We start from the raw sequence: 21162 nt of genomic DNA, 5'->3' as shown, positions 1-21162 counted from the left end.
ACCAGTCCATGCTAAAAAAAATCAGTCCTGAATATTTATTGGAAGGACTGAGGCCGAAGCTGAAGCTCCAATACTTTGGCCACCTGATGCAAAGAGAGGACTCACTGGAAGCCACCCTGATGCTGGGAAAGATTGCGGGCAGGAGGAGAGGGGTGACAGAGGATGAGAAAATTGCATGGCATCACTGACATCGGCATCAATGGACATGAGTTTGAGCAAATTCCCGGAGAGAGTGAAGGACAGAGAAGCCTGGTGTGCTGCGGTCCGTAGAATGGAAAAGAGTCAGACGCAACTTAGTGACTGAATAACAACAAACTAAAATACTGCCATGGCCGTGCTGGTGCATGCTACACACTGACTCGGTGTTCACACTGCACGACTGACATGAACATGCGTCAGGAGCGCCACCTTGCCTGTGTTCTTCTGCAACTTGCCTTTATGCACAACATGTAGCTGTCATACGCTGCTGCGTAATATTTCACTGTGTGAATACAACTCAGTGTTCTCCTCTCCATGTCCACCTAGGTTGTTTCCAGACCTTCTTTCTAATGCAACGTTGCTAAGAATATTTTTGCATTTGCCTTTTTTTAGGGAAAGTGCACACAATTTTTCTTTCAGGTCAAATTGCTGAATTCCAAGAGATAAGCATTTTGTGTTTTCATCTTTGTTATTTATTACCAAAGTGTCCTCGTTATAAAATTGGAAGGAAGCAACAGCTGCTGATCCATCAGTGACTGTGGATGTACCAGAGGCCAACCGATGATGTGGTCACTCCTGAGGACTGCAGCCAGCAAGAGCCCTGCCTTCCCTCCCGTAGAAAGTTGGAATCTCATAACTACACTGAGCCCAGTGCATGCTTGCTGCTCCTGTTCAGCATTTCTTTCTGAAAACAGATGCAGATTATGGTGGGCTTCCCAGGTGGTTCTGGGGTAAAGAATCCCCCGGGAATGCAGGAGACACGGGTTCGATCCCTGGGTCTGGAAGATCGCCTGGAGAAGGGAATGGCAACACATTCCAGTCTTCTTGCCTGGAGAATCCCATGGTCAGAGGAGCCTGGAGGGTTGTAAGTCTATGGGGGTCACAAAGGGTTGGACACGACTGAACATAGATTATGGCAACACCCTTACGTGTTCACACTGTTTTGCTCTAGATGTGCTGGTGTTCACATTTTTATGAAGTGGGTATTAGAAATAGCAGTCAGTCTTAGATCTAGGAAACCTGGAGAGTGTTTTAGCCCAAGCTTCTCATTTTACAGATGAGTAAACAGCAGTTCTTCTTCCTGGTAAAGGGTCCTACTCAAGGTCGCCACAGTAAATCAGTAACAGAACTGAGAGAGCAGCTGTAGGCTTTCTGTCAGTTCAGAGCTCTTCCTTGTACACAAAACTGCCTAATAAGAAACAGCTGGAGAAAACAGTGAAATTATTAAAATCAGGAATTTGCATGAATATGTCCCAACAGATCATGTTTCAGTTCAGTTCAGTCACTCAGTCATGTCTGACTCTTTGTGACCCCATGGGCTGCAGCACGCCAGGCCTCCCTGTCCATCACCAACTCCCGGAGTTCACTCAAACTCATGTCCATTGAGTCAGTGATGCCATCCAGCCATCTCATCCTCTATCGTTCCCTTCTCCTCCAGCCTTAAATCTTTCCCAGCATCAGGGTCTTTTCAAATGGGGTCAGTTATTCGCATCAGGTGGTCAAAGTGTTTGGAGTTTCAGCTTCAGCATCAGTCCTTCCAAAGAACACCCAGGACTGATCTCCTTTAGGATGGACTGGTTGGATCTCCCTGAAGTCCAAAGGACTCTCAAGAGTCTTCTCCAACACCACAGTTCAAAAGCATCAATCTTCAGCGCTCAGCTTTCTTCACAGTCCAACTCTCACATCCATACATGACCACTGGAAAAACCACAGCCTTGACTAGATGGACCTTTGGTGACAAAGTAATGTCTCTGCTTTTCAATATGCTGTCTAGGTTGGTCGTAACTTTCCTTCCAAGGGGTAAGCGTCTTTTAATTTCATGGCTGCAATCACCATCTGAAGTGATTTTGGAGCCCCAAAAAACAAAGTCTGACACTGCTTCCACTGTTTCCCCATCTATTTCCCATGAAGTGATGGGACCAGATGCCATGATCTTTGTTTTCTGAATGTTGAGCTTTAAGCCAACCTTTTCACTCTCCTCTTTCACTTTAATCAAGAGGCTCTTTAGTTCCTCTTCACTTTCTGCCATAAGGGTGGTGTCATCTGCATATCTGAGGTTATTGATATTTCTCCTGGCAATCTTGATTCCAGCTTGTGCTTCTTCCAGCCCAGCGTTTCTCATCACGTACTCTGTATATAAGTTAATACGCAGGGTGACATTATACAGCCTTGGCATACTCCTTTTCCTATTTGGAACCAGTTTGTTGTTCCATGTCCAGCTCTAACTGTTGTTTCCTGACCTGCATATAGGCTTCTCAAGAGGCAGGTCAGGTGGTCTGGTATTCCCATCTCTTGAAGAATTTTCCACAGTTTATTGTGATCCACACAGTCAAAGGCTTTGGCATAGTCAAGAAAGCAGAAATAGATGTTTTTCTGGAACTCTCTTGCTTTTTTGATGATCCAGAGGATGCTGGCAATTTGATCTCTGGTTTCTCTGCCTTTTCTAAAACCACCTTGAACATCTGGAAGTTCACAGCTTACGTATTGCTGAAGCCTGGCTTGGAGAATTTTGAGCATTCCTTTACTACCATGTGAGATGAGTGCAATTGTGCGGTAGTTTGAGCATTCTTTGGCATTGCCTTTCTTTGGGATTGGAATGAAAACTGATCTTTTCCAGTCCTGTGGCCACTGCTGAGTTTTCCAAATTTGCTGACATATTAAGTGCAGCACTTTCACAGCATCATCTTTTAGGATTTGAAATAGCTCAACTGGAATTCCATCACTTCCACTAGCTTTGTTTGTAGTGATGCTTCCTAAGGCCCACTTGACTTCACATTCCAGGATGTCTGGCTCTAGGTGAGTGTGAGTGATCACACCATCATGATTATCTGGGTCATGAAGATCTTTTTTGTACAGTTCTTCTGTGTATTCCTGCCACCTCTTCTTAATATCTTTTGCTTCTGTTAGGCCCATACTATTTCTGTCCTTTATCGAGCCCATCTTTGCATGAAATGTTCCCTTGGTATCTCTAATTTTCTTGAAGAGATCTACAGTCTTTCCCATTCTATTGTTTTTCTCTATTTCTTTGTGTTGATCGCTGAAGAAGGCTTTCTTATCTCTCCTTGCTATTCTTTGAAACTCTGCATTTAAATAGGTATATCTTTCCTTTTCTCCTTTGCTTTTCACTTCTCTTCTTTTCACAGCTATTTGTAAGGCCTCCCCAGACAGCCATTTTGCTTTTTTGCATTTCTTTTTCTTGGGAATGGTCTTGATTCCTGTCTCCTGTACAGTGTCACGAACCCCTGTCCATAGTTCATCAGGCACTCTGTGTATCAGAGCATGTTTAATTACTGCTTATTTGACTTGTTTTTAAACTTTTATGTCACTACAAGGATCTGGACTGTGCTAGACAATCAGCATTTTTGGAGAGGCATGCCACATTCTACAGAATTCACTTCCTGAGTACAGAAGGGAACTGCTCTAGGTAGGAACTGAAAAGCCATAGGGTGTGAGGACTATGGATTAAGGAAGTTAAACCTTTCTAGAAAAGGACTCTATAGCAGGGACTTGTAGGTGGAGTTGGGGGGGATGTTAATATATCTATGAAAAACTTCATGATAAAACAAAGCAATTTCAGACATCACTAGAGTAAGTATTGACTGCATTTCACATTTTTTGCCTTAGTTAAAAAAAAAGTGGGAATGTTGTAAAACTTATTACCACTAGACATTGTGTTCTTAATAAGAACATTTCAGATTTTTCTTTTCCTTGTTAGTTTTAAGAACACATATCCATTTTGCTAAATTTTAGGTTACATGCATACTAAGAAGCATTTACCCTGAGAATGAAGCCACATCTAAACAACCAGCACCTTCCTGGCTTTAACCTAGAGTTGGCTTGTGCCTCCCTGTCCTAAAACGGCTGCAGGGACACTGCCATTTGTACATAGTTCCCCTCTCTCTTTCCTCCTGACAAACACCATTTACTCCTTTCTATTTCCCAAGGTTTCACTGAACAAACATTACTTTCCTTTTTTAAATTTCAAGACCCACTTTCCCCTTTTGCTATTTCATAATTCAGTTATATTAAAACTAAAACTCTGTTAATAAAATATACTTTATAGGAAACTTTAAATTTCCTAGATGTTAATTTTATTTCAGCAAGTAAGTTTCTTGTAAAGAGCTGTTCAATAAGTAGTCCTTCATCCATTCCAGATAAGTACTATACCCATAAATAGCATTTTGTTGTTATGGGGAGTATACAGAGAAATATTTCCCAGGACTCAACACTGAAAAATGCTAAATTTCTTTTAGGGTAAAGCAAACAGATTATTTTTCTTTTTTTTTTCTTTTCCTAGACAGTATGAGTTTTGTAACTGATGGTATCACAGAATTCTCTAAAAGCCTTGGCCTCTTAGAGGTTTAGAGATTATATTCACTCCTTAAGTTGTGTCTAGCTCTTCATGACCCCATGCAGCACTCTAGGCTTCCGTGTCCTTCACCATCTCCCAGAGGTTGCTCAAACTCATGTCTCATCAGGTGGCCAAAGTATTGGAGCTTCAGTTTCAGCACCAGTCCTTCCAATGACTATTCAGGACTGATTTCCTTTAGGATAGACTGGTTGGATCTCCTTGATGTCCAAGGGACTTTCAAGAGTCTTCTCCAACACCAGCTGAAAAGTATCAATTATTGGGTGCTCAGCCTTCTTTACGGTCCAACTCTCACATCTGTATATGAATACTGAAGAATCCATAGCTTTGACTATATGGACCTTTGTCAGCAAAGGGATGTCTCTGCTTTTTAACGCGCAGATTGTATGATTTGAGTATTTATCTGTTAATCTTACTCATTATTTTGCTAAACCTTTATTTCTACTCAATTATTATTTGCTATCATAAAATATACAAACATAGAGACATACATACATATATGATAGTCATGTTTAAATATAAACTTTAAAATCACATTAAATCATTTGTGAAATGGGGCGAGATATATCAATGTAAGAAGCAAGTGCTCTTATCAAGTGCTTCTAACTGCCAGCCTCTGTACTGGGCACCCTTCCAGGCAATCTCAACTCCAATATACGGCATTTAGTTGCTCAAAAAAAAAAAATATCCTTGGTACTCAGTCTCTGAACAGAAACTAGCCATTACAAGCCTGTACTTTCTTCAACAGGAGGAAGTGGGGAGAAACTAAGTGATAGCCCTGGGTGGGCCAGGCGGGAGGGCACTGGAAAAGACGCTCAGCATCACTCGTTATTACAGGAAGGCAAATCAAAACGATAACGAGGTATCACCTGCCACTGGTCAGAATAGCCACCGTCAAAGCACTCACACACAATCAATGTTGGAGAGGGTGTGGAGAAAAGGGCCCCTCCTACCCTTCTCTCAGGAATGTCAGTCGGTGCCGCCACCACGGAGGGCAGTGTGGAGATTCCTTTTAAACAACTACAAACGGAACTGCCACACGGCCCCGGGTGCACCTCCGGAGAAAACGGAAGATGATACACGCACCCCTGCGTTCACTGCAGCGCGACCCACAGGACCCAGGAAACGGAAGCGACCTACAGCCACATGACCCAGGAAACGGAAGCGACCTAAAGCCACATGACCCAGGAAACGGAAGCGACCTAAGTGTCCATCCTCAGAGGAGCGGATGAGGAACGTGTGGCACACATACCTGACGAATACTCAGTTACACAAGAAGAAGGAAAACATGCCAGGACGGACCTGGAGATCATTGTGTGACCTGGAGTGAAGTAAGCCAGAGAGGGAAAGACAAAGATCGTGTGATATCGCTTATATGTGGACTCTAAAAATAAATGGTACAAAGGAACTTATTTACAAAACAGCAAGAGTCGAAGACTCAGGAAACAAACCTACGGTTACCAGAGGGGAAGGCAGATGGGGGGCGGGGGGGGAGAGATAAATTGAGAGACTGGGATTGACATATACACACTATATATAAAATAGACCGCTAATAAGGACCTTATGTATAGCACAGGAAACTCTACCCAAGACTCTGTAATGACCTATATTGGAAAAGAATCTAAAAAAGAGTGGATATGTGGACATATATAGTCTGATGCACCGTGTGGTCCCGCAGAGACTAACACAATACTGTAAATCAACTACACTCCAATAAAAATTAAAAAAAAAATTAGACCACCTGGTCTGGTACACATCTTCCTTTTGCCACTGGGTAATTCATTTGCTGTGATCTTAACGGTACCTCTATCATTCTGTTGGCTTAATATATGCTGGCACAAAAAAACGGCCCAGAAAAGTATAATCACTATCTTGCCTAGCAAAATTTAATAAGAACTAAATAAAAACGTCCCAACAACAACAAAGTAGGCAGTGCATCGAGTTTAAGTTCCGGTGTTCTCAAACAGTAATACTCTTCCACTGCTGCGGAATTTCTCTGTTTATTCACTGGCAGTACTTGAATTAGTCACTCACCAGAAGGCTGAATCTTGCAGACCCATCAAGTTCATCAAATCCTTATACTTTTTTCTCTCTCTTGCAACATTGAGTGATAGGAAGTATATAAGTGGGGAGAAGTAAAGCAAGCAGTAAAAGATGAACATCTCATTTTGAAGGTTCTCCTTAAAGATAAAGGGGAGCGTCTTCATATTTACAGCAGTAACTGACATCAACTCCTCCATCACATAGTGATTTGTTGTCACCTAAAGAAGAATGCAAATGAGCACAATCATTAAAGTACAGACACTGCTGAGATCTGAATAAGCTATGGAGCTTGGGCTCCTGTACATTTCCTGTTTTAAATACTGTTCTGTGGTTATGCAAGATGTTACTCTGAGGAGAAACTAGATGAAGAACAGGTGGGTGCCTCCCTGTATATTGTGTTTCTAAAACTACTTCAAAATTTAAAGTAAAAAAAAAAATGTACTCCTTCACCTAAATGTCAGTTTTACCATTTGGATACCCAGTTCATTATATAAACACATGAAGACCTGAGTAGACACCATCTTTTATCAAACCTTGATGCCTCTGGAATTAGCTCACTTCAATTATTAGGACTTTTCTTACTTGTATAATAGCAGCATTAATGGCAGCTTGTAAAGGCACGAATCCTCCTTTCCAGTATTTCTCCAGTGCACAGGAAAAGTCAATATGTGTACGCTTGCAGTAAGCTATAATCACACACAAAGGAAGCAGAACCAACATTATGGAAGGAAAAGTCATTAGTATCTGTACTCTAGCAATGAGCTACAAATGGGAACCCAGTCCGGTGTTCTCGCCTGAAGAATCCCATGGACGGAGGAGCCTGGTGGGCTACAGTCCGTGGGGTCGCAAAAGTCGGGCATGACTGAGCGAAATGAGGAGGGGGAGCAACGAGCTATCGGCTCAAAAAAATAAATAAAAGGAAAAAGCACGACCAACAGCACGGGAGTAGGGTGATTGGAAAATAAGACACGAGGATCCAAGAGGAGCTCTCTAGAGGGGCCTTCACCAGGCAGGGCTTTTCTTATTTAGTTTAATTGGAAGCTAATTACAATATTGTAGTGGTTTTTTGCCATACCTTATATGAATCCGCCATGGGTGTACATGTGTTCCCCCTCCTGAGTGGGAATGCAAACTAGTACAGCCACTATGGAGAACAGTGTGGAGATTCCTTAAAAAACTGGAAATAGAACTGCCATATGACCCAGCAATCCCACTGCTGGGCATACACACCAAGGAAATCAGAACTGAAAGAGACGCTATACCTCAATGTTCAACAGGCAGGACTGCTAACCACAGGAAAAAGGAGCAAATGAAAGTTCTAAATAAGGCGACTTTACTCATGGAAACCGTGGCATGCACAGGATGTCTCAGAAAATGAAAAGAAGACGGAAGCAAACGCTCTGCTTGGCCCACCCTGGGCACCTCGTCGTCTCAAGACGCCAAAGGCACTGCAGCACCAGAGCTGGCTTCGTGCCCAAACGCTCTCCCTGCAGGAGGGCCCGGGGCTCACGCCTTCCTGTCCTTCTGGCCTCTCTACAAAGGTAAACTCGGCACACAGGCCTTTCCTGGCCTCCAGAGCGAGGACATCACTCTGGTCTAGGGAACACATGGAGTTTAAATCAGAATTCCTCTGTTTATTCACTGCTTCTAACAGTCACCCCCCAGAAGGCTGACCCTTGCAGGCCCATCCTGTCCGTCAAATCCTACACTTTGCTCTCTCTTTTGTAACATTGAGTGATAGGAAACATGTAAGTGGGGAGAAGTAAAGCAAGCAGTGACAAACGAATGTCTCATTGTGGTGCAGAACTAGTACATTTCTGCCGGGAGCCGGCGAGAGACATTCCGCTCGTGACAAAGGTCATGAGGAAGGAGGCTCGGCATACGCAAAGGCGGGATCGAGCCTCAGGAGTCCGCCCGGATATTCTCGAGCATCTACCCCCCAAAAAACCAGAGTCTGCCTACTTTATTGCTTTGTGCTCTCACCTCTGACTTTACTGGGGGCTGTACCCCACCACCATCTCACTCTCTCTGTCAAAGAGTTAACTTACAGCTCCAATTAATAAAGTTCCTGGGCAATTAGGAGTGTTTAAATCCAAATCCCTCAGATGGCTCTCTAACTCGCCTGACAAGTTTACTGGGACTCCTACAGCTATGCATACGATTGTTTACAGTCTCCCAGCCTCGAGAGGCATGGGAAACTTAAGATATTCAAATAGTTTAGAGCCTCTCAGAGAGTTAGAAACTGTCAGAATAAACTAGTAAAGGATTTCATTGATGAGCCAATGATTGTTGCCAAGTTTTCACATCCCCTGAATTGTATCCTTGAATGTGTATTAATTAATATAGTTGGTATGTAGAAAAAATAAGTAGTGGCCTTGGTGTTAGTAACTTTAGACCCTTAAGGTAATAAATTCTTTCCTTTGTTGTAAACCCATTACACATCCACCCTATAGAAATGCAATTTTATATTTGGAAGATGGCGCCGAACCTTAAAATAATTACTCTTAGAGAAAATAAGTCTTTGTTGATAAGTCCTTGTCAAGAGTCATAAAATGTTAGTAGGCCTTCTGGCCAGAAGATGATGTAAATCACCTAAACCATTTGTATACGATAAATTTGCAGTAAAGAAACCCTGGTTTTTGATAAGAATCAAAAACTGCTGACTTTGCATCCCCTATAATCCTCTATGTGTAACTTAGGGTATATAAGCCCCTGTTGAAAATAAAGCTACAGGCCTTGCTCACCAACGCTCGGTCTCCCCATGTCATTCTTCCCTTTAAATTCTGGCTGAAGTCTCCATCTGGAGCGCGGAACCCACCATGCTTACTAATTATGCCTGGGCTTCTAAGACCCACTCGAGAAGGTGTCTAGGGTGGGGCACCTTCCGCTATTCGAGAGGGCGCCTGCGGCCTACGTAAGTGGTGCAAACTTCTTGTCTTGAAGTTTTATTGGTCTCCCCCGTAAACCAAGCTACTCAGCCTCTTTTCTCCACTGAATTTTCCTACTGAGCTATCCTCATTCTATTACTCTTTATATCTTTGATAAATATGTAAACAGTCGCTGACTCAGTCTCCCCTTCGAATACCCTGGATCAGCCGGGGCTGGTCCTCGGCACATTTCACTCATTCTCCCTGAGGGGCTAGCGCTCCCTCAGGCCTGGAAACCTAACCGCGTCTGCCCTGCTCAAAGCGCTTTGATGCCTCTCCACCGCCTCAGCCCTCGAGCAGTGCCAGCCTCCTTCTCCCACCACGTCCCCTTTTGTGCGCTCTGCCCACTTACACAGGACGGCTCCTCGGCCATGTCGAATACCACATGCTCTTTCCCACCCCAGCACCCCCATCCACAACTCCCTTTACTCTCTGGAAGGTGAAGTCCTTGGCTTCCCACACACGCCACCCCGTCCGGGGTTCACTGAACCATCACTTCTCCAGGCAGAGCTTCTCTCATCACAGGACTTCTCCAGAGCCCCTGGTCTAACTGCCCCGAGCACCTCTCCTTGCGCTGGTCATTAACTGCTCACCGGCGGCCTGTCCTGCTAACCCTGGACACTCACCTGAGGCTGGGACCTCAGTCTCAATCACCTCTGCGTGCTTTCCAACATGCCCTTGGGAATTCACTGCTTATCCGCTGGATGACTCACTGGGTTTTTGAGAGCCGTCCTCAAGGGGGAAGAGACAACTGAGCTTGGAACAAGGTCAGCAGGGTCTGTCGTCTCTTGAACCTGGTGCTAGCGCGGGTACCTCTGCCGCCCATCCCACCCTACTCCTTGTGTTAAAAACATGAAAAATACAACAGTCACACTTTATATGGAAAGTCACCTGTGAAAAAATCCTCCTTCAAAATGGGAACGTAATATCTCTGATAAAATTTTAACTTATAAGAGAAAGGGTCATTAAAGATGACTCCCACGCTGTATGAGAAAGTGTCTAGCATTATTTCATCCATGGATTTCTCATCTGGTGCCCCAATGATTCTTCTTCCTGTGAATTATATGGTTAAAAAAAAAAAAAAACAAAACAGACACAGAGGATTGTTAGAGTTTCACCAAAACAGAATGTGATATTCAACTTTGCCATCACCTATTTTACATTGGAATCAACTAAAATCATTCTACCTTTAAATTAAATTTATCCCAAAAGGCAAAACAAAAAAAAAAAAGGAATTTTTTATTGTCATTTTAGATTCTAAAATCAGGAGATATGCATGAGAATTAACAGTTTTCCATTAATAATGACAGGCATTAGGGCAAATTTTAGGTATATAAAATGATTATGCCAAGAAATAAGTATGTATTAGAGAATCGGGGTACAAAAACAGAGGTAACTGTAGCAGTTATTACGTGGTCAAAGGACTCCAGATTTTAGCTTTACTAAGCAAACGAACTTCATATAGTTTTTGCCTTATACAGTGACCAAGAACACAAAGTGACTTTAACAGCAAGCAATTTTACCTGTTCAAATCCAGAATTTAAGAGTAGATAACCAGACTGCACCCGGCCTGCCCATGAGTGAAAAGAACATTTTGGTTCTATCAGTTACACAGAGGCCTCATTTAGAACGAAAGCCCTTGGGACGTCCCTGGCAGTCCAGTGGTGAGGGCTCCATGCTTCCACTCAGGGGCATGGGCTTGATCCCTGGCTGGGAACTAAGATCCCACAAGCTGCATGGTACAGCCAAACAGCAAAAATCTAGAATGAAGGACTTTAAAGATGTTTACAAATAATACCATATGCAGACAGAATATCCTTAGATTATTCACCCTTAATTTTCCCAGTTCTGAAATTAATGTTATAATAACCATATCTAATTTCTCTTATTTATATGTTTTTTCCTAAATTATAAATATTAATCATTATATTTCCATGTTAAAAACACCCACACTCACCAATAACATATTTCTCCTAGGCAGTATTCTGCAAATCTGAAATTATAAAGCTATTCCTTTATTTAAATTCCAATAGAAATGTAGGCCTCCCCGAAGTAGATCCTCATCAAACCAGAAGGGTTTAAAAGGCTGATAGTTCAGGCTAAGTGAGAGAAAGAACTGCCAAAGTTCTGCTATCTTGCTATCTAGATAATTAGCATCATAGTTAACTGTAGCTTCAAATTAAAAATGCATACATTTTATCAAAAACATAATGTTTTTGTGGTACATATATACAATGGAATGTGGATCAGCCATAAAAAGAATGAATGCCGTTTGCAGCAATGTGGATGCGGAGATGCTCCTACTAAGTGAGTCAGAAAGAGAAAGACACACACCATGTGATATTGCTTATATGTGGAATATAAAAAAGGATACAAATGAACCTTCTGTGAAGTAGAAACTGACTCACAGACAGAGACAGCAGACCTGCGGCTGCTAAGGAGGAAGGGGATGGAGCAGAGACGGACTCGGAGTTTGGGACTAACAGACACAACCTTTTATATATAGGACGGACACACAACAAGGTCCTACCATACCGCTATATTCAAAATCCTGTGATAAACCATGATGGAAAAGAACAGAAGAAAGGGATGATTATGTGTGTACAACAGAGTCACTGTGCTGTACAGCAGAGATTGGCACATTGTAAATCAACTATACTTCCACTAAAAAATAAAATAATCACATCAGTAATACTTTTTGGCCATTAGCACACCTACCTTCCATAACAGGAGCAAGTGCCGTCTTATTCATTATCTGCTGGGTCAAGTTGGAGACTGGTGTGTACACAACATCCGTAAAAGACCTATTATATTTATCTACCCTTCCCAGGTTCTGGGGAGGCATTCCAGGAAAACGGACATTTTCATTTAAACGTGAAAATATGCACATATAAAGTGCTAAAAGTATCGGGAACCCCCATTCCTATATTAAAAAAGAGAGAAAACAAATTTAGATTGTAATCCCTTAAGGAGCTCAGTCAACAGACCAGAACAATTAAAGACAAATTGGCTTCTCGTTGCCGTCACTCTTCAGAGCAACGGGACGCAACCAAAGATCTACACCACAGCATCTGACCACAGGTCGTTCTCTAACTCTGGAACTGAACTCCTGCGTTAAATGATGAACTACTGCGGAAGCCATTCCAGAGCCCACGAGGATGGCGAACAGGCCTACAGTCCTTATATGCACAGGCAGGTGGTCTCAGAGTCTATAAGACACAGGGCCCCCCAGAAGGAGTTCAGGAGGGCAAAGAGCAACAGTCTGTCAGCTGTCGTATTCAGGGGCATCCCTGTGGCTCAGCGGTAAAGAATCCGCCTGCCAGGCCAAGGAGATACGGGTCTGATCCCTGGGTTGGGAAGATCCCCTGGAGAAGCAAACGGCAACCCACTCCAGTACTCTTGCCTGGGAAACCGCACGGACAGAGGAGCCTGGTGGGCTACAGTCCCGTGGGGGTCGCAAAGAGCCAGACTTGACTTAGCAACTAAACCATTACCACTCCCGCCGTATCCATGAGAAGGGGCGGAGTGGTAGAGACTGTCTAGTGGCTCTTCGGCATTCATCATCTCCTGTTTAGCACGATGCTAGACGGCCTTCCCCGCCTCTGCAAAGTCAGTGGGACCAAACGCTTAAGTTCTGGCAGGCACTGGAACGTGGGCCCAGGCCTGGTTAATGGAGCCCCGCGCAGGCTTCCTTCTTCTGTCTGTCTCAGTCCTTCCCGTCCTGAGGGTCTCTCCAAAGTCTCGCGCGATCAGTGGCGGAGTCGCTCGATGAAGGAGGCTGGCGCCCTGCGTATCTGTGTGGAGAATATCCCTCCGCCGGCCCAGTCCGCGTCCCTATCCCTGCCAACCTTACTTAGACTGCAAAGGGTGACGAACAAACCTTTGCTGCATTGAGCTATTGAGATGCGGGGCTTTAATGCACACTGACAATCAGTGGGTCACTTGGTCATAATTCTTGGAAATAATCTCTGTGTAGAAAATTTATGGCCTTGAAAATAAATGCCCCCAATTAAAATTCCTCTATTTTTGCAGGTGCTGTGGTTAGTATTTCTTGACTCTAAATTTATTACCCATGATGGAAGCTTTAATAGTTGCTATGTGCTCAGTCGCTCAGTCGTGTCTGACTCTTTGCGACCTCATGGACTGTAGCCCACCAGGCTCCTCTGTCCATGGAATTTCCCAGGCAAGAATACTGGAGTGGGCTGTCACTTCCTTCTCCAGGGGATCTTCCCGACCCAGGGATCAAACCCAGGTCTCCTGCATCGGCAGGCAGATTCTTTATTACTGAGCTACCTAGGAAGCTCAATAATTGCTTATAATCTAATTACCACATAATTAGATTTTAGTTACTTTCCTTTTTAAAAAAAATATGAGGAAAACTTTGTCTTTGCAGTTCTGGGTTGTTTTTCAGAGACTACTGTGAGTCTCTCAATTCCAATAACCGGAGAGAAATTCAAAGTCAATAAATGTGGTTTTCACAGATAGAGAGAACAAGCGGTGGTTTCCAGTCGGGAGGGGGAAGGGTAGGGGCAATAATGGCGTGAGAGAAAAAAAGGGTTATTATAGGAGCCAACTTGTTGGAAAAGACTCTGGTGCTGGGAATGATCGAGGGCAAAAGGAGAAGGGGCGACAGAGGATGAGACGGTTGGACAGCGTCACCAACTCGACGGACAAGAGTCTGAGAAAACTCCGGGAAGTGGTGAGGGACAGGGAAGCCACGCTACAGTCCAGGGGTCGCACAGAGGCAGACACGACTTAGCAACTGAACAACAACAAATAGGATTATATGAGACTGTGTGTGTGTGAGCCTTTCGACAATTGTAAAGCACTAGAGAATTGAAAGAATCTTTCATTCAATAAAATACATCCTTACAGCTCCTCAAAAAACAAAATAAATGCAGTCTGCTACTTAAAATACAAGAGAACCATGAGGCAATGAAATAAAAGGACACTGCTAACTGTGAAAAGGATCAAACGGTCAAACATACCAGCAAGGTCTCTCTTTTCATCCTCCATTTCTTCAGTAGATTCTTGCACAGAAGTGCTTGAGTTTGCTGGTATACACTTTTCTGTTTCATATGCATTTAGCCTGTTCATTAAATAAAGAGAAAGTAGATATGGTGGAGGATAAGCTAGAAAAATAAATGTAATAAGAAAAAAGCCTTGGTCACATTTTGAGGGAAAATATTTCCTACCTTTAGGAACTGCAAAAAAGGGATTTAAAATATTAGTTCAATAATCATGATTATAAAATTTTACATCAAATATATGCTGTTTGGGAGATGAGTACTGGTAAGGAAGTACAGCGGACCATTTACACAATTTTACAATAACATTGAGTATTACAATGGAAAACACAATTAAATTCTGAACCTGTAAGATACTTCCCATTTTGACATTCTATAAAAGAAATTCAATTATATGAATAGAACAGTTGAATAGTATCTCATCTGAATTATAGTTTTTTTAAATTTTATTTTATTTTTAAACTTTACATAATTGTATTAGTTTTGCCAAATATCAAAATGAATCCGCCACAGGTATACATGTGTTCCCCATTGAATTATAATTTTTGTTCTTTACTTTTAAAAAGAAATTCCATAGCTAATTAACAAAAACTCTGATAACGTAAATTCATCTAAATAATTAATTAAGTCCATTAGAAGCAATCCCAAGGAAGTACTTTCTTTTGATATTTACCTTCCTGATTGAATCGAGCAACTTTCATCCAAAGAGTTATGCCATGGAACAATTATCCAGACTCAAATGACTTGAAGCTTGATTCTGATAAACAGGAAGCATAAAACAATTTACCTCAATTTTCAGAATTCAAAAGTCCTTGAATAACTGACGAAAAAACAACTATAAAGTAAGTGGAAAAAAGAAAGAGAAAAAAGAAACAGAGAGAAAGAGGAAAGAAATAACACAAAGTAATTTTGCCCAAATGTTTGCAAATAAAACGCCTTTCGGTTTTCATATTGAAATACTCAGATGAGTCTCCCTTAGCTGGTACAGAAGCAAATTCTAGTGTTTTCCTATGTTCTATTATTTTATCTACACAATGAAAGTTGGCTGGGAAAAAACAAACGTTTTGTTTTTAGGTCTTCAGTACAGAACACACAAGTATTTGGAAACATCTGGAAAATAGATTGATTTTCGCAGCGTCCGCCCGAATATTTGTCACAACACAACAAAACGGAGCTCTACTTACTGTCAGGATAATGAGAGAAAAAATGCCCTGGAAACAGGGTCAAAGCACAGTTCTTTTTGCCTGAGGCAACAATTTAAATGTCTTTATGGCCACTTCTTCCTATGTTCCTTCAATGAAGGCGTACTCCCAGCAGCTCTTGCCCAAGCTGGTTTCTGAGAAGGGGCGGGGCCAGACCAAGCTGCCCGTGATGAGCTTGTTTTGTTTTCTGCCTTTTCTTCCCCAAGCCAATCATCCTGCAGGGAAATGACTGTCTGTGGTTGGTTAGGAATTAAAGCCCCGTGTTTGTTCGCTTGGCCTTTCGACTCCAGGGATCAGGGGAGACAGTAAACAAGGAAAACAAAATTAGCTCTGCTACTGTGATGAGACCAAGATGGGATAAAAGGCAATGAATGAGCAACTAACCACACAAAATGGTTAAACTTGTATGAGAAATCTTTAGCCGTTTTATTTTTTTTTCTTTTCACTAAATACCTAAACACAGTTGCCATTGACATATCTGACTGCCACGCACTACAGAACACGTGGGAGCTGAGTTGTTTTGTTTTTTCTTTTTCCCTACAAAACAATTGGATTGCTAAGCAATCCATAGTCTGCCTTGGAGATACATCTAAGTTGGACTAGGGAAGAATTATGAACGAATTCCTTTCTCCTGCATCATGGATACAGGATTTCATAAGGCATCTGAGCAAAACAAAAGTAAGTGGATTGCTAAAGATAGGAAAAAAATTAGGAAAAGATTCAGGTCAATTTTTATACGTGACGGCTAGGGGAAAAACTGAAACATATTCAATTCCCGTTATATCGTCTGTCTTTGTAAAGAGTGACAAACTTTTCTTGACCCGCCAAAGTAAACCACAAAACAAGAGAGCAAAGTCTGTGAATTGGGAAATCTCAAATATTTGACATAGCTCCCAAGGCACAGATGTTCATATTCATGAATCTGAGATGTGTTCTGGAGAAAAGAGGTATAATTTTAAAACAAACATTTAAAGTCATGATATTTTGTATAGACATTTCTCTCCTTGGTAATTAGCTCTGGTTTTGAAAATAGTCAACAGTGAAATAGTATGTGTCTTTTACACTAAAAACTGGCAAAAACATAGAAATGCAGATGTTCTAAATGTCTCAGGGAAAGGGGATGGGGTAGAAGTTTGTAAACACTGTTAAAAGATTTGTATCAATGAAAGATCAATGACCCACACACACAAAAAATCTAAGTTTCCTTTAAATCGCCTGAAATATATTTTGGATTTTTATTAATTTTGTTGTTTTAGATCCTATAGACTCCCTGGTGGGTCAGCTGGTAAAGAATCCACATGCAATGCGGGAGACCTGGGTTCGATCCCAGAGCTGGGAAGATTCCTTGGAGATGGGAACAGCTACCCACTGGAGAACTCCACGGACTGTATAGGCCATGGGGTCACAAGAGTTGGACACGCCTGAGTGACTTTCACTTCACTTCTTACAGTTACGTTAAGATTCACAACTACAGTATCAATAATTAGTTACATGTATTTTACTGGTTTCACTTCTTATCATTGCTTCTTGAGTGTTCTTTCTATTCCTCTTTCTTGACATCCTTATTCTGATTTATTTTTATTTGGCGTGGGGGTGCTATTTTCCTTACTAAAACTTGAGTCAGTCACCATCAATATGGCCTACTGTGATGAGGAAAGGCCCGACTTCCAGCCAGAAACACATCAAAATAGAGAGTAAAACATGGAAGTTCAGAGGTAAAACCAAACTTTAAAAGAGAAGAAGAAAAAACAGAAGAAAATAAGGGAGAATCATCGGAAGAAACAGAAAGAAATGGAGGCACATCATTACAGGCCAAAAATGAGAAAACTTAGAGTCAACACTGTGAATGCTACCTCAGAAATACAAGAGTCCAAAGAGGTGCGTCCGTACCCCGTGACCTTGACTCTGTCCGCAACAGGTTATAAAGCTGGACCGCGTGCCTCTGCATGAATCGAGAAGCTTCACAGGACTGTGCAGTGCTCAGTAGGCATTTTATAACAGGGAACATACAGGGAATAAATAAGCAAAGGTATGATATTTTTGTGGAATTGAAGACGTGAGTCCTCAGATTAGAATATCAGCGTATCCTATGCAGAACTAAAAACAAACAAAACTTCAACAACTATTTTGCTGTGAGTTTTCAAAACATGTGCTGTGCTTCGCTAAGTCGCTTCAGTCATGTCCAACTCTCTTCGACTCCATGGACTGTAGCCCGTCAGGATCCTCTGTCCATGGGATTCTCCAGGCAAGAATGCTGGAGTGGGTTGCCATGCTCTCCTGCAGGGGATCTTCCTGATCCATGAAATTAAAAGACGCTTGCTCCTTGGAAGGAAAGCTATGACAAACCTAGAGAGCATATTCAAAAGCAGAGACATCACTTTGCCAACAAAGGTCTGTACAGTCAAAGCTATGGTTTTTCCAACAGTCATGTACAGATGTAAGAGTTGAACCATAAAAAAGGCTGAGTGCTAAAGAACTGATGCATTCAAACTGTGATGCTGGAGGAGACTCTTGAGAGTCTCTTGGACAGCAAGGAGATCAAACCAGTCCATCCTAAAAGAAATCCACCCTGAATATTCATTGGAAGGACTGATGCTGAAGCTGAAGCTCCAATACTTTGGCCACCTGATGCGAAGAGCTGACTCATTGGAAAAGACTCTGATGCTGGGAAAGATTGAAGGCAGGAGGAGAAGGGGACGACAGAGGATGGGATGGCTGGATGGCATCACCAGCTCTATGGACATGAGTTTGAGCACTCTCAGGGAGATAGTGAAGGACAGGGAAGTCTGGCAGGCTGCAGTCCATGGGGTCGCAATGAGTCAGGCGTCACTTAGCGACTCAGCAATAACAACAAAGCATTCATTTACTGTAAACAATTCTGTGAAAGAGGAAGCAGAGCTTTCGGTCCACTACTCATTTCTTCAGATCTGCCGAATCTTAGCAATTTAGAATCTGAGAGTATTCTTAGAGATTTAGGAAACTTAGAGATTTCTATGACTTTGTAGAGTTATAATTGCTAGTTGGGACCACAGATGAACTTGACATGGGAATGGATAAGAACAGGATTTCACGTGTGTATCATGCCACTGTTTTCCCCTGAGGTTGTCTCGGGGACCCTAAGTTATTTGGGTTACTGTCCTCCACTGGGAATCTCCATTTCACCTAACAAGCAGCCCTTGTGGGTGGGCGGGCATTTGAATGTGCTTGAATAAAGGGGGCGGGGGCGGCAATGTGGTGGGGCCAGGAGCACAGGTGTGGATCTTGGCCTTATACGGAGGAATGTTTTTCCATCACACGAACGGGAATGATATTCACGCTAATGGGAAGAAAGTCAGTGTGCTGTGCTGGGTTTAGTCGCTCAGTCGTGTCTGACTCTTTGCAACCCTATGGACTGTAGCCTGCCAGGCTCCTCTGTCCATGGAATTTTCCAGGCAAGATACTGGAGTGGGGTGCCATGCCCTCCTCCATGGGATCTTCCCAACCCAGGGCTTGAACCCAGGTCCCCTGCATTGGAGGCAGGTCTTAACCATCTGAGCCACCAGGGAAGCCCAAGGAAGCCTGGTTGGATGCTGAGGTTGTGAAAGTATGTGAAGACATCCTCTTGTAATTGCTTTCATTTCACAGTCAAGAGGAATGCAATGTCTTCTCCTGAGAGTTTAAGAAAAGAATGAGGTGTTTGAGTCTGAGAAGCAATGTATTTGACGAAGTCATTGAGTTGGTTATCCAATTCAGTGAAAGAGTGATTATGTCAGGGATGCAGTGGAGTTGGCAAGCAGACTATGACTCCACGTGAAGGCATGTTCATCCACTTAAAGCGAGGCTTTTGGGGGACTTCCCTGGTGGCCCAGTGGTTAAGAATCTGCCTTGCAATGCAGGGGACGCCAGTTCGATCCCTGGTGGGCGACTAAGATCTCACATGCCATAGAGCTACGGAGTTCGTGCCCTCCGGAGCCCATGAGCCACTGCAGAGAACCCACTCACTGCAACCACCGAGTCCGGGCACCGCACCTAGAGAAGTCACACGCAGCATCGAAAGATCCTGCCTGCTGCGACGAGATGCAACGTGGCCAAATGAATGAATAAATAAGTACAAAAACTAGAGTCCTTTTATTCCTTTTGTTCACGTATGTTTTCTCCCGGTGCTGATCTCCGTCGTACAGGTTTAACCAAAACTGGGGTGTTGCCTGGCAACTGTGATAGAGAGTGAGAAGCCAGGCACTGAAGGTCTATATGAGGAAGGGTCTCCTCACGGGGGACCCCTACATGGAGACGGTTGGTGCCGCTTCTTTCTTACCAGTGTGGTTTGGTCTGCTGGCTCCCAGATTAAGCTTTCAGGTTCATGGCAGAGAGTGTTCTCCGTGTGTTCAGAAAGAGGGTGAGCTTTGGGTGTCTTGGTTGTCCAAGATTATAAACGAACCTGAATGAAGCAAAACAAAATACGTGGTCATGACTCACTTTCTAAATAAAGAAGCTTTCGAGTAAACTAGAGCTTAGCATCTTGGCGGCATGTTAGCGCTAGCCATGGAATTTCTGGAATTTTAGCTGCAGCAGTCGCTTTAGCCATCCGTCTACTTCTCCTTTTTTGCCTTTTCTCATACACACTTCCACATTTTGCTTAACTGCTTTATGAAGAACATATACAGACACCTACCTGTGGCCGGAATCTATAGGATCAAGTGTCAGGATTGTAACAGCATTGCCCGAGGACGGAATTTCAGCACGAGGAGTTTGTAGACGTGTCTGTTAAGTTTCCCCAGCTGTCTGCACGTCGGCACTCACTCGGACCTCTGGGGGGATCTGGCTGGGCTTGGCAGCACTCCAGGCTTCTGTTATCCTCGGTTTGGAGTCACATGGGCCCAGCCCGTGAGCCTGACGAGACGAGATAAGCTGGCCCCGCAGAAGGGGAAACTGATGTGAGCTCAGCCAGCACTTCTGAATGTGACTCACGCAGAGTTCACAACAGCACTTTTTAAGAATGTCCCTGCTTCTGGAGTTTGTGTTCCTCTCTGTAGAGAGCTTTGCTGACTATTCTACTAAGGCTCAATCTTTCTCTAGTCGAATTCTCCTCTTCTGGCCGATAACTTTTCCCATATCACACAGAGGTCTAGATCACTCGGCACAACAGTCGGTTGTCGTGGACCCTCTTGGAAGCCGATTTGGTCACTGTTACTTTTCTCCTTTTTTTTGTAGCTTCATTATGTGCTATGTGGTCATCGCAGTGGTGGTGTTAACTGATGAGACGCTTTTTTCCACTCCGTGTGATCCTCAGGCTGGCTCTGAGGAGGGAGAAACACAGTGTCATGCCCCTGGGAGAAGGAACATTCTTTTCCTAGGACCTCGATTCAGTGCCAGGTGGGACGTCCCCGTAGCTTGCTCATGCCTCCAGGAATCCCCCC

The 21162-nt window shown here is 43.1% G+C and overlaps 1 protein-coding gene and 1 long non-coding RNA gene across 8 annotated transcripts in view; one reads left to right on the top strand and one right to left on the bottom strand.

The window, feature by feature from the left end:
• Nucleotides 1-15940, bottom strand: part of ABCA6 (ATP binding cassette subfamily A member 6) — a 63114-nt gene extending 47174 nt beyond the window's left edge. For 2 of the 7 annotated variants that reach the window (XM_019981666.2, XM_019981665.2), the window contains exons 1-7: nucleotides 15749-15939; nucleotides 15238-15321; nucleotides 14526-14626; nucleotides 12256-12460; nucleotides 10429-10590; nucleotides 7193-7296; nucleotides 6602-6828 (exon numbers count right to left, since the gene is read on the bottom strand). In XM_019981666.2, the coding sequence (XP_019837225.2) occupies nucleotides 6602-6828; nucleotides 7193-7296; nucleotides 10429-10590; nucleotides 12256-12460; nucleotides 14526-14621 (794 nt within the window). In that variant the 5' untranslated portion in view covers nucleotides 14622-14626; nucleotides 15238-15321; nucleotides 15749-15939. Of the gene's footprint in view, nucleotides 1-5819; nucleotides 5840-6601; nucleotides 6829-7192; nucleotides 7297-10428; nucleotides 10591-12255; nucleotides 12461-14525; nucleotides 14627-15237; nucleotides 15322-15748 lie in introns of those variants that run through there. The other 5 variants (XM_070774195.1, XM_070774193.1, XM_070774192.1 and 2 more) reach the window with 5 other exon arrangements.
• A 124-nt stretch (nucleotides 15941-16064) lies between these two features.
• LOC139177666 (uncharacterized) lies at nucleotides 16065-19867 on the top strand. Its single transcript, XR_011562209.1, has 2 exons — nucleotides 16065-16444; nucleotides 19642-19867. It is a non-coding gene; the product is annotated as an uncharacterized lncRNA (long non-coding RNA).
• The last annotated feature ends 1295 nt before the right edge of the window (nucleotides 19868-21162 follow it).

The sequence above is a fragment of the Bos indicus genome, chromosome 19, assembly GCF_029378745.1.
Source record: "Bos indicus isolate NIAB-ARS_2022 breed Sahiwal x Tharparkar chromosome 19, NIAB-ARS_B.indTharparkar_mat_pri_1.0, whole genome shotgun sequence".
Taxonomy (NCBI): Eukaryota; Metazoa; Chordata; class Mammalia; order Artiodactyla; family Bovidae; genus Bos; species Bos indicus.
This window is presented reverse-complemented; position numbering and strand designations above follow the sequence as displayed.